At 38.2% G+C, this 13,539-nt stretch overlaps 1 protein-coding gene across 1 annotated transcript in view; it reads left to right on the top strand.

The window, feature by feature from the left end:
* prdm6 (PR domain containing 6) overlaps positions 1-13,539 on the top strand; it is a 97,590-nt gene that overhangs the window by 80,234 nt on the left and 3,817 nt on the right. The window contains exon 8 of the mRNA XM_068703531.1: positions 9,806-9,982. Coding sequence (XP_068559632.1) covers positions 9,806-9,982 — 177 coding nt within the window. The remainder of the gene's footprint in view (positions 1-9,805; positions 9,983-13,539) is intronic.

The raw sequence follows: 13,539 nt of genomic DNA on the forward strand, positions 1-13,539 counted from the left end.
CAACAGACTGTATCAGTTAAATAAGAGGAGTAATAACAGACTGTATCAGTTAAATAAGAGGAGTAACAACAGACTGTATCAGTTAAATAAGAGGAGTAACAACAGACTGTATCAGTTAAATAAGAGGAGTAACAACAGACTGTATCAGTTAAATAAGAGGAGTAATAACAGACTGTATCAGATAAATAAGAGGAGTAACAACAGACTGTATCAGTTAAATAAGAGGAGTAACAACAGACTGTATCAGATAAATAAGAGGAGTAAGAACAGACTGTAACAGATAAATAAGAGGAGTAAGAACAGACTGTAACAGATAAATAAGAGGAGTAAGAACAGACTGTAACAGATAAATAAGAGGAGTAATAACAGACTGTATCAGTTAAATAAGAGGAGTAACAACAGACTGTATCAGATACATAAGAGGAGTAAGAACAGACTGTATCAGATAAATAAGAGGAGTAACAACAGACTGTATCAGTTAAATAAGAGGAGTAATAACAGACTGTATCAGTTAAATAAGAGGAGTAACAACAGACTGTATCAGTTAAATAAGAGGAGTAACAACAGACTGTATCAGATAAATAAGAGGAGTAACAACAGACTGTATCAGTTGAAAAAGAGGAGTAACAACAGACTGTATCAGTTAAATAAGAGGAGTAACAACAGACTGTATCAGTTAAATAAGAGGAGTAACAACAGACTGTATCAGATAAATAAGAGGAGTAACAACAGACTGTAACAGATAAATAAGAGGAGTAAGAACAGACTGTAACAGATAAATAAGAGGAGTAATAACAGACTGTGTCAGTTAAATAAGAGGAGTAACAACACACTGTATCAGACACATAAGAGGAGTAAGAACAGACTGTATCAGATAAATAAGAGGAGTAACAACAGACTGTATCAGTTAAATAAGAGGAGTAAGAACAGACTGTATCAGTTAAATAAGAGGAGTAACAACAGACTGTAACAGATAAATACGAGGAGTAAGAACAGACTGTAACAGATAAATAAGAGGAGTAACAGCAGACTGTATCAGTTAAATAAGAGGAGTAAGAACAGACTGTAACAGATAAATAAGAGGAGTAACAACAGACTGTATCAGATAAATAAGAGGAGTAACAACAGACTGTATCAGTTAAATAAGAGGAGTAACAACAGACTGTATCAGATAAATAAGAGGAGTAACAACAGACTGTATCAGTTAAATAAGAGGAGTAACAACAGACTGTATCAGTTAAATAAGAGGAGTAACAACATACTGTATCAGATAAATAAGAGGAGTAACAACAGACTGTATCAGATAAATAAGAGGAGTAACAACAGACTGTATCAGATAAATAAGAGGAGTAACAACAGACTGTATCAGTTAAATAAGAGGAGTAACAACAGACTGTATCAGATAAATAAGAGGAGTAACAACAGACTGTATCAGTTAAATAAGAGGAGTAACAACAGACTGTATCAGTTAAATAAGAGGAGTAACAACAGACTGTATCAGTTAAATAAGAGGAGTAACAACAGACTGTATCAGATAAATAAGAGGAGTAACAACAGACTGTGTCAGTTAAATAAGAGGAGTAACAACAGACTGTATCAGTTAAATAAGAGGAGTAACAACAGACTGTATCAGATAAATAAGAGGAGTAACAACAGACTGTATCAGTTAAATAAGAGGAGTAACAACAGACTGTATCAGTTAAATAAGAGGAGTAACAACAGACTGTATCAGATAAATAAGAAGAGTAACAACAGACTGTATCAGTTAAATAAGAGGAGTAACAACAGACTGTATCAGTTAAATAAGAGGAGTAACAACAGACTGTATCAGATAAATAAGAGGAGTAACAACAGACTGTATCAGTTAAATAAGAGGAGTAACAACAGACTGTATCAGATAAATAAGAGGAGTAAGAACAGACTGTAACAGATAAATAAGAGGAGTAAGAACAGACTGTAACAGATAAATAAGAGGAGTAAGAACAGACTGTAACAGATAAATAAGAGGAGTAATAACAGACTGTATCAGTTAAATAAGAGGAGTAACAACAGACTGTATCAGATACATAAGAGGAGTAAGAACAGACTGTATCAGATAAATAAGAGGAGTAACAACAGACTGTATCAGTTAAATAAGAGGAGTAATAACAGACTGTATCAGTTAAATAAGAGGAGTAACAACAGACTGTATCAGTTAAATAAGAGGAGTAACAACAGACTGTATCAGATAAATAAGAGGAGTAACAACAGACTGTATCAGTTAAAAAAGAGGAGTAACAACAGACTGTATCAGTTAAATAAGAGGAGTAACAACAGACTGTATCAGTTAAATAAGAGGAGTAACAACAGACTGTATCAGTTAAATAAGAGGAGTAACAACAGACTGTATCAGTTAAATAAGAGGAGTAACAACAGACTGTATCAGATAAATAAGAGGAGTAACAACAGACTGTAACAGATAAATAAGAGGAGTAAGAACAGACTGTAACAGATAAATAAGAGGAGTAATAACAGACTGTGTCAGTTAAATAAGAGGAGTAACAACACACTGTATCAGACACATAAGAGGAGTAAGAACAGACTGTATCAGATAAATAAGAGGAGTAACAACAGACTGTATCAGTTAAATAAGAGGAGTAAGAACAGACTGTATCAGTTAAATAAGAGGAGTAACAACAGACTGTAACAGATAAATACGAGGAGTAAGAACAGACTGTAACAGATAAATAAGAGGAGTAACAGCAGACTGTATCAGTTAAATAAGAGGAGTAAGAACAGACTGTAACAGATAAATAAGAGGAGTAACAACAGACTGTATCAGATAAATAAGAGGAGTAACAACAGACTGTATCAGTTAAATAAGAGGAGTAACAACAGACTGTATCAGATAAATAAGAGGAGTAACAACAGACTGTATCAGTTAAATAAGAGGAGTAACAACAGACTGTATCAGTTAAATAAGAGGAGTAACAACATACTGTATCAGATAAATAAGAGGAGTAACAACAGACTGTATCAGATAAATAAGAGGAGTAACAACAGACTGTATCAGATAAATAAGAGGAGTAACAACAGACTGTATCAGTTAAATAAGAGGAGTAACAACAGACTGTATCAGTTAAATAAGAGGAGTAACAACAGACTGTATCAGTTAAATAAGAGGAGTAACAACAGACTGTATCAGATAAATAAGAGGAGTAACAACAGACTGTAACAGATAAATAAGAGGAGTAACAACAGACTGTATCAGTTAAATAAGAGGAGTAACAACAGACTGTATCAGTTAAATAAGAGGAGTAACAACAGACTGTATCAGTTAAATAAGAGGAGTAACAACAGACTGTAACAGATAAATAAGAGGAGTAAGAACAGACTGTATCAGTTAAATAAGAGGAGTAACAACAGACTGTAACAGATAAATAAGAGGAGTAAGAACAGACTGTAACAGATAAATAAGAGGAGTAACAACAGACTGTAACAGATAAATAAGAGGAGTAAGAACAGACTGTATCAGTTAAATAAGAGGAGTAACAACACACTGTATCAGATACATAAGAGGAGTAAGAACAGACTGTATCAGATAAATAAGAGGAGTAACAACAGACTGTGTCAGTTAAATAAGAGGAGTAACAACAGACTGTATCAGTTAAATAAGAGGAGTAACAACAGACTGTATCAGATAAATAAGAGGAGTAACAACAGACTGTATCAGTTAAATAAGAGGAGTAACAACAGACTGTATCAGATAAATAAGAGGAGTAACAACAGACTGTATCAGTTAAATAAGAGGAGTAACAACAGACTGTATCAGTTAAATAAGAGGAGTAACAACAGACTGTATCAGTTAAATAAGAGGAATAACAACAGACTGTATCAGATAAATAAGAGGAGTAACAACAGACTGTATCAGATAAATAAGAGGAGTAACAACAGACTGTATCAGATAAATAAGAGGAGTAACAACAGACTGTATCAGTTAAATAAGAGGAGTAACAACAGACTGTATCAGTTAAATAAGAGGAGTAACAACAGACTGTAACAGATAAATAAGAGGAGTAACAACAGACTGTAACAGATAAATAAGAGGAGTAATAACAGACTGTATCAGTTAAATAAGAGGAGTAACAACAGACTGTATCAGTTAAATAAGAGGAGTAATAACAGACTGTATCAGTTAAATAAGAGGAGTAACAACAGACTGTATCAGTTAAATAAGAGGAGTAACAACAGACTGTATCAGATAAATAAGAGGAGTAACAACAGACTGTAACAGATAAATAAGAGGAGTAACAACAGACTGTATCAGTTAAATAAGAGGAGTAACAACAGACTGTATCAGTTAAATAAGAGGAGTAACAACAGACTGTATCAGTTAAATAAGAGGAGTAACAACAGACTGTATCAGATAAATAAGAGGAGTAACAACAGACTGTAACAGATAAATAAGAGGAGTAACAACAGACTGTATCAGTTAAATAAGAGGAGTAACAACAGACTGTATCAGTTAAATAAGAGGAGTAACAACAGACTGTATCAGTTAAATAAGAGGAGTAACAACAGACTGTAACAGATAAATAAGAGGAGTAAGAACAGACTGTAACAGATAAATAAGAGGAGTAAGAACAGACTGTAACAGATAAATAAGAGGAGTAACAACAGACTGTAACAGATAAATAAGAGGAGTAAGAACAGACTGTATCAGATACATAAGAGGAGTAAGAACAGACTGTAACAGATAAATAAGAGGAGTAACAACAGACTGTAACAGATAAATAAGAGGAGTAAGAACAGACTGTATCAGTTAAATAAGAGGAGTAACAACACACTGTATCAGATACATAAGAGGAGTAAGAACAGACTGTATCAGATAAATAAGAGGAGTAACAACAGACTGTATCAGTTAAATAAGAGGAGTAACAACAGACTGTATCAGATAAATAAGAGGAGTAACAACAGACTGTATCAGTTAAATAAGAGGAGTAACAACAGACTGTATCAGTTAAATAAGAGGAGTAACAACAGACTGTATCAGTTAAATAAGAGGAATAACAACAGACTGTATCAGATAAATAAGAGGAGTAACAACAGACTGTATCAGATAAATAAGAGGAGTAACAACAGACTGTATCAGTTAAATAAGAGGAGTAACAACAGACTGTATCAGTTAAATAAGAGGAGTAACAACAGACTGTATCAGATAAATAAGAGGAGTAACAACAGACTGTGTCAGTTAAATAAGAGGAGTAACAACAGACTGTATCAGTTAAATAAGAGGAGGAACAACAGACTGTATCAGATAAATAAGAGGAGTAACAACAGACTGTATCAGTTAAATAAGAGGAGTAACAACAGACTGTATCAGTTAAATAAGAGGAGTAACAACAGACTGTATCAGTTAAATAAGAGGAGTAACAACAGACTGTATCAGATAAATAAGAGGAGTAACAACAGACTGTAACAGATAAATAAGAGGAGTAACAACAGACTGTATCAGTTAAATAAGAGGAGTAACAACAGACTGTATCAGTTAAATAAGAGGAGTAACAACAGACTGTAACAGATAAATAAGAGGAGTAACAACAGACTGTATCAGTTAAATAAGAGGAGTAACAACAGACTGTATCAGATAAATAAGAGGAGTAACAACAGACTGTATCAGATAAATAAGAGGAGTAATAACAGACTAGACGTTTAAACTGTAAGTTACAGTATGAAGTGCGTTGAACATGATGTCACATGTCTGTGGTGAAGCTTCTCTCTCTGGTTTTGTACCATCCTGTGTTTAGGTCTGTTGGTTCGTTCATTATTAAAGTAATTTGCTACTTTCTCCTCACATTTGATGATCGTACTGTTGGCTGTGTGTTGAACTTGTTGTTCCTCTTCTGCGTCTTACATGTGAGACGTATTCAGATCCTGTACTTCAGTAAAAGCAGCAGTACTACAGTGTAGAAATACTCTCTGAAAAGCAATAGTCCTGCATGTAAAATGGATAGATGTCTTGATAAACATAGAGTTGATATATAGTTTATTTTTGGAAGCTGTTAATGTCGTTGAGTTAGAGCGACAGATGGAAACTAACCTCAAGTGTTGAATATCTCTCACTACACTCAATAAAGTTCAAAAAGTTCTTGTTAAAACATACAGTACTGAAAGTAGAAGTACTCATTCTGCAGAGTTGCCATTTTCAGAAGAATACATATCTTATATAATTGTATTATAGTTATTGATGCATTCATTTGTGCATTACTTTAATGTTGCAGCTGGTAAAATATAATGCAGGGCAGGTTATGAATTCCACCAAAGGATCGATATCTCACCTCCTCTGAGGTGTATGAAGTGTACTAGCATTAATACCTGGTGCAGTACTCGATGTACTCCAGTCCGGTTTAACGAACACAAACTGTGTGTGTGTGTGTGTGTGTGTGTGTGTGTGTGTGTGTGTGTGTGTGGCAACAACAACCAGCGTGATTATGTAAAATAAAGTTCATTCATTTGTGCAACAACAACATATTTGCATGTGCTTGTGTGTGCAGATATTCTGGTTGCATATGTGCACACCTGTGTGTGTGTGTGTGTGTGTGTGTGTGTGTGTGTGTGTGTGTGTGTGTGTGTGTGTGTGTGTGTGTGTGTGTGTGTGATGGAGGCGTTTGTGCTCCTCCTCCTCCTCCTCTCTCTCTCCGCTGTAATAAACAATAACCGGGCATTAATCTCCCGGCCTGCTGCCTTAATAAATAATATCCACACATTCATCAACTTAAACTATTCACAATCAATGCAGCTCTTCATAGAAAACCCTCCTAATAAATAGTGGTGCGTTCCACTGAGGCGTGAACTTATAGACCAGCCGGCTGATAAATGAACCGACCCCCCCGGCGAGACGCCTTTTATGTGGAAAACTGCAAGTGAGAATTTTTCGATTTTATATTACACTATTTTACTCTTATTACTTTCCTCTGTGTGTGTGTGTGTGTGTGTGTGTGTGTGTGTGTGTGTGTGTGTGTGTGTGTGTGTGTGTGTGTGAGTGATTTATTGGAGCGCTGGAGATGTTGCTCTATTTGTCGTGTTCTGGTTCTGCGGTGTTAACCTATTTGTAAGCTACTGATGTCACAGTTTTGTCTTATTGGTTTCAGAATAAGAAGCGCTTTATTTCACGGCTACAGGGCGACACTACTGAGCCAGTCACACACTGATGAACAAGGTGCAGGGGGTGTGTGTGTGTGTGTGTGTGTGTGTGTGTGTGTGTGTGTGTGTGTGTGTGTGTCAGGGAACAAGCACAATATATACGGAGGAAGTATTCCTACATACACCGGGTGGAATATGGAGATGGGAGCTGCTCATAGTGATCACATGCTCTTTAAATTAAAGAACATTCATGGAATAAAACATCATGAACTTAATATTGTTTCCTTCATGTGTCTGGGATGAAAAACTAATAAAGAATTGATGAAACTGAGGTCAGTTTTGGGGAATTTTAGGGGAAAAGATTGAAGCTCATTAACACGGTCAAGGTATGACGATGATGATGATGATGATGATGATGATGATGATGATGATGATGATGATGATGGAAGTACTTCAGTCATGTTTGATTCATTACTTCCCCACTTTACATTATGATAAAGGTTATCAGTTATGTTTTACTTTTAGTGCATTTAGTATTTTGTTCCATAAATTCTGTAATAAGAAAAACAAACAGACTTAAATGAAGTAGTTTCCTTTAAGGATAAAGTGATTTAATAAGTTTATGTTTATCTTTTTAAACTTTACAACGCTGCAGCTTTTACAGTAAGTAAACGTATATGATGTATAAACTGACAATATGAATATTTTCTATATATATATATATACACATTTTTCATCCTTTGTTTTTTGCCTATAACCAATAAAATAATCTTAAAGTCATCGTTGAGTAAGAATGAACTGATAGGATTCAGGACTGAGAGGTTTGTGTTTATCTTTGTTTTGCTAATTTTAAGATGAAGTTAAATGAAGACTTTTCTATAAATACATCTGCTGCCTCTTTGGATAATGTTTGGATTGTAAAATAAAGAAATATTAGTTTTTATCTGTAAACGGGATGAAGCTGAGAGAAATGATAATAGAAACATGTAAGGAGGGGGATATGTTGTAACACACTGGAAGTGTCCAGTAAGTTAAAACCACATCACGAGATAATGTTCACAGTGTGTGTGTGTGTGTGTGTGTGTGTGTGTGTGTGTGTGTGTGTGTGTGTGTGTGTGTGTGTGTGTGTGTGTGTGTGTTCGTTCAGCTCAATAAATAGAAACAGTGTAAGATTACATCTGCTGCTGCTGTATGGAAGCTGGACACTCTATTAGCACACACACTGCTATTGTTTGTTTCACACACACACACACACACACACACACACACACACACACACACACACACACATGATAAATGGTCCAGTCGTGATCTCTGCCTGCATTGTTGATGAGGGTCATGCTGCTATGGTTACCGGAGCAGTGTCCGACTCCCCCTGCCCCATGTGTGTGTGTGTGTGTGTGTGTGTGTGTGTGTGTGTGTGTGTGTGTGTGTGTGTGTGTGTGTATGTGTGTGTGTGTGTGTGTGGTTTCTTGCCTCATCCCTCTCTATCTGTTTGTGTGTCTTAGTGTGTGTTTGTGTAATTAGCTGTTTGTGTGTTTGTTTACACTCTGCATCTTTAATTTCCCCTTTGCTCGTCTGCACTGTGTGTGTGTGTGTGTGTGTGTGTGTGTGTGTGTGTGTGTGTGTGTGTGTGTGTGTGTGTGTGTGTTGGAATGTAACTAAGTATATTAACTCAAGTACTTACAGTACAATTTTAAGATACTTTATTCTTCTACTTCAAGCAAATAATGTACTTTTTCATCATTCATTTCAGGCCAATGATATAATATATTAATCTGCATGATGAGTTCTTGTTGATTTAAATATATGTTGAAGATAATATTTCTGTATTTTTTTTTTTTACTTAAAGTTACTGTGAGGAACTTTAACTTAGTGTTGGTTCTGTTGGTCCTTGTGGACTAAAGTGGTCGTGTTTATAAAACCTGTCGTTTTACTGCAGGACTTGTAATAATTGAGTATTTTTATACTGTACTACATTATTATTACTTATAAGATGTGAATACTTCTTCTTCTTCCTCCACTGGTCTTGTTTGTCTGTAAAAATACATTTTTATAAAGCAGATTATAATCTCTTCAACATGAATTGCTCTTCATCATCACTTCATCAATTCGTAAAGAGCAAAAAATAAACTTCTGATAGAACAAATAAAACAGAAGAACAGAACAGAGTAGAACAATAAAGAAACACAATAATCCATCAATACTTTGTTTTAAATAAAAGAATTAACAATTTTATTTTAAATGTTTGTATCATACCATTGAAATGACTCATCTCCACAATATATATATATATATATATATATATATATATATATATATAAAACCCTCTCCGTAGCTCATGTTCCAATGAAAAACAATGAAATGCTGCATAATCTGAAAGATCATGAACAAAAGAGTCTTTCAATGTGTCCACGTGTTTACAAATTCACTGACAGTCTTTTTATTATTTCAGTCTTTTTTATTATTTCAGTCTTTTTAATTATTTTAATTGTACAGATTAACAGAATTAAAGTATTAACAGCAAATTACTGTAAAAACAACATTTAACATTCTACAAATTGTCCAAAGCCTCGACGGTAGCAGCAGCTCTGCACTAGAGACACGTTCCCCCCCCCCCCCCCACCTCCTCTTTTATTTTCTCACCTGTCTCCCCCCCCCCCCCCCCCCCTACCCCCCTCAGACCGTACCAGTGTGGCCACTGCTCCCAGTCCTTCTCCCAGCCGTCGGACTTGAGGAACCACGTGGTGACGCACTCCAGCGACCGACCCTTCAAGTGTGGATACTGCGGCCGGGCGTTCGCCGGCGCCACGACGCTCAACAACCACATCCGCACGCACACCGGGGAGAAGCCGTTCAAGTAAGTACCAGTGAGTACCTCCCCCCACCCATCCGACCCTCCATCCCTCCCTCCCTCCCGCCCTCCCGCCTGGGCTGACCAGTTTCCCTTAGATGTTACAACAAGCTAACACCTACTGACACCCTCATTACTGCTCCCTGACACCCTCACCTGCTTCTATTAGGGACGCCACCTTTCCTGAGGACAGAATCACGTTTCAATGAAGGAAAAGAAATTTGATGGAATCGATCCGAATACACTCAACGCAGACTCACCTTAAACTACGTCGTAGCACTGACCGGTTTATGTTAGGGTTAGCGCCTCAAGGTACAAATGTGAGACTTTAATTTCTCTGAATTGATACATGAATGCTTGAGTTTGATGTGAGTTATTTCCTCTCACAATTTAAGGGATCTTTTCATTTTCGGACGTAGTCACACCGTTCTAATCATAGACTGAATGTAAGAAGTGGACGTCGGTTCGTGGACTTTTTGAAGCCTTGAGTTCGGCGATTCGGCCGTCGCCATGTTGTTTTTATGCAACCAGTGAACAGGAAGTGACCATATCTGGACTGAGGAGGAGTGACATAGAGACGCCGTATACGTCTCTGGTAGAGACCTGTCAATCACTGTGTAGCCCCGCCCCTAAATCATCATCTGCTTTAAGGTCTGTTTGACTCTAAATGGAGCATAATGTACTAAATGAACATCATGCTGTATTGAAGAAGACTGTAAACTAGAGATTGAGACCATAAACTCATGTTTACAATGTTTACTGAGGGAATAAATCAAGAGAGAAGTAGAGTCATTTTAGACTAGACTTCTATACAACCAGAGGAGTCGCCCCCTGGTGGACACTAGAGAGAATGCAGGTTTAACACATGAAGCTTTGGCTTCACTTTAACGAACCGGAAGTTGCCGCCTGGTTCCAAAGCATTTACCATAAAGGTTAGAATAGAGGGGCCCTCCAGCTTTAGCGGGAGCTGGTTTGGCCATTTCTTTTTCATTTTTACACCAAAATAACATTTAGAAACGCATTATTTGAACTCCACATGATTAATGGACATGATTTTAACCTTTTTTAAATATCTATACATCTATCTATTATTTTTTTTAAATTAAAAAATAACTGAAAACCATTCGTCGTGGTTCAGGTGGGGCTGACGCTGTGTTAACAGTAATGCAGTTCGACTCCCACATTAACATAAAAAGCTCAGTGGTCCATTGATCAACTCAAAGGGTCAAAGGCAGCATGGATTTCTTTTAATGTGAACGGCCTCCTCATAATTATCAATAAGGACCAGTGTTCATTGTGTTCAACAGAGTATTTAAAAGGCTTCATGAATGAAGCTTCATCTTCCTAAACGTGTCGATTTAGAATCAATATTTCAATGCATGTGAAGAAGCTGCCGTGCTAAAATATGGAATTATTTTTACAGAAACAGAACTGACATTTACCTCTTTTTTTTCATTTGATTAATCTCTTGCTCATTAAAAAGTGTTGAGACTCCCACATCTATCTTGTCTCCAAAACGTCCTCTGGGGAGTCATCTTTCCTCTTCCCATTGAAATGGAAACACTGAAAATATGAAGAACATCTTGTTTTCGCGTTACTGCGCTCTGCTGAGGTGGAAAAGTTGGTATGTTGATAAAAACAAAATGCTCAATGGACGTTCATGAAGCCTGTGACTTCAACTCAAACGTCACATTTACATCCTGCTTTCTACTCGAGGCGCTCTTTCAATTAGTTATTCCAGTGACGTCTTCTTCTTCGGTAGTATAACGGTTTCACGACTGTAGATTTGGCGCTGAACCAACTCCTAAATAATCCCATAACGGTAGATGATGAAAACTAACATTTATTCATTTTCTTTTGCCAATTTTCTCAAAGAAATTGGATGATAACCTGGCTAATGGGAGTGTTGTCCTTTCAAAATCCAGCTTAGAGCCCCGAAACGTCTTAGTCCGATGTGATCGGCTCTGTGCCTGTTTCCATTATTCATGAGTCCTCTGTGGTCATGTGATTACTTTGTCACACCTGCTGTCATCAGCACCTCTAAATCTGAGGCCATGGATCTCGGCAGGAAACCGGTGGATTGCCCACTCCGGGTAGGGAATGAGTCCTTACCCCAAGTGAAGGAGTTCAAGTACCTCGGGGTCTTGTTCGCGAGTGAGGGAACAATGGAACGTGAGATTGGCCGGAGGATCGGAGCAGCTGGGGCGGTATTGCAGTCGCTCTACCGCACCGTTGTGACGAAAAGAGAGCTGAGCCGCAAGGCAAAGCTCTCTATCTACCGGACAATCTTGGTTCCTACCCTCACCTATGGTCATGTGAACTGGGTCATGACCCAAAGAATCAGATCACGGGTACAAGCGGCCGAAATGGGTTTCCTCAGGAGGGTGGTGGGCGTCTCCCTTAGAGATAGGGTGAGAAGTTCGGTCGTCCGTGAGGGACTCGGAGTTGAGCTACTGCTTCTTTGCGTGGAAAGGAGCCAGTTGAGGTGGTTTAGGCATCTGGTGAGGATGCCGCCTGGGCGCCTCCCTAGGGAGGTGTTCCAGGCACAACCAGCTGGGAGGAGACTGTAAAAACAGAAGCAGCTCCGTCACACAGCGGCTCGCCTCCGTTTTCTCTACTCGAGTGAAGACTTGATTTAATTAGAGGGCGAGCCACCGCGCTGCAATTAGCAGTTTTTTTGTGGACGCTTACTTTTGTCACGCTGTCACCTCGTCAGCAGCGGAGGACAATAAATATTCCCTCAGTGGACACAGAGGTCCGCATTCAGAGAGAGAGAGGTCAGGAGGTGTTAAAGAAAGTGAAGAAAAGCCAAATCAGGGATTTGAGTCAATCTACAGGACACGTATCAAGGGGGGTAAAAGCTGCGGGAAACAAATTAATGACCTTAATAAGCAATCAGAGAAACCCCGAGTCGTCATTGACGTGGAGAGCGAGAGGGTCGCGAGGAACGAGTGAGAAAACAAGAGAGAGAGAGAGCGAGAGAGAGAGAGAGAGAGAGAGAGAGAGAGAGAGAGAGAGAGAGAGAGAGAGAGAGAGAGAGAGAGAGGAGGAACAAGAGATCATGGTGTAAAAAGTGAAACGACAAGCGAGAAATCCGCTTAAAGCAAATCAGCGTTCTTAATAAGCAATCGGAGGGAACCTCCCCCCCCGAACCTTTTCATCAGCACTTCAGCGTCTCGGTGGAGGCGGAGCGGGACAAAGACAATCATGGACGGGGCGTCAAAAATCTTTAGTGGGTCGATGGCCTCGGGGAGTTATCTCCCTTTTTGGACGGTGCGGCGAATAGATTAAAGCTGCCACTGTCACTTTGTCAGGAGGAAAACGCTCAACTTTATTCCCCCCCACCCGGCCGGGATTCTGTGCGCCGATACTCGCTGGACTGTGGAGGCTGTCGAACTGCTGCTCTTCAGTCACAACGTTAACGTTTCAACACGTTTTCGTCAGTATCTTACAAAGAGGTCAAAGAACTAATTGTGAGTTTGCGATGGCATCTCCAAAATCCCAAATGTTCCCCTCATCTCCCCGTTGCTATTTTGAGTTTTAAACATCAACTCTGAGCTGTG

This window comes from Cebidichthys violaceus, unplaced genomic scaffold, assembly GCF_023349555.1.
Source record: "Cebidichthys violaceus isolate CVI_PGR_0920_01 unplaced genomic scaffold, fCebVio1.0.p SCAF_9, whole genome shotgun sequence".
NCBI lineage: Eukaryota > Metazoa > Chordata > Actinopteri > Perciformes > Stichaeidae > Cebidichthys > Cebidichthys violaceus.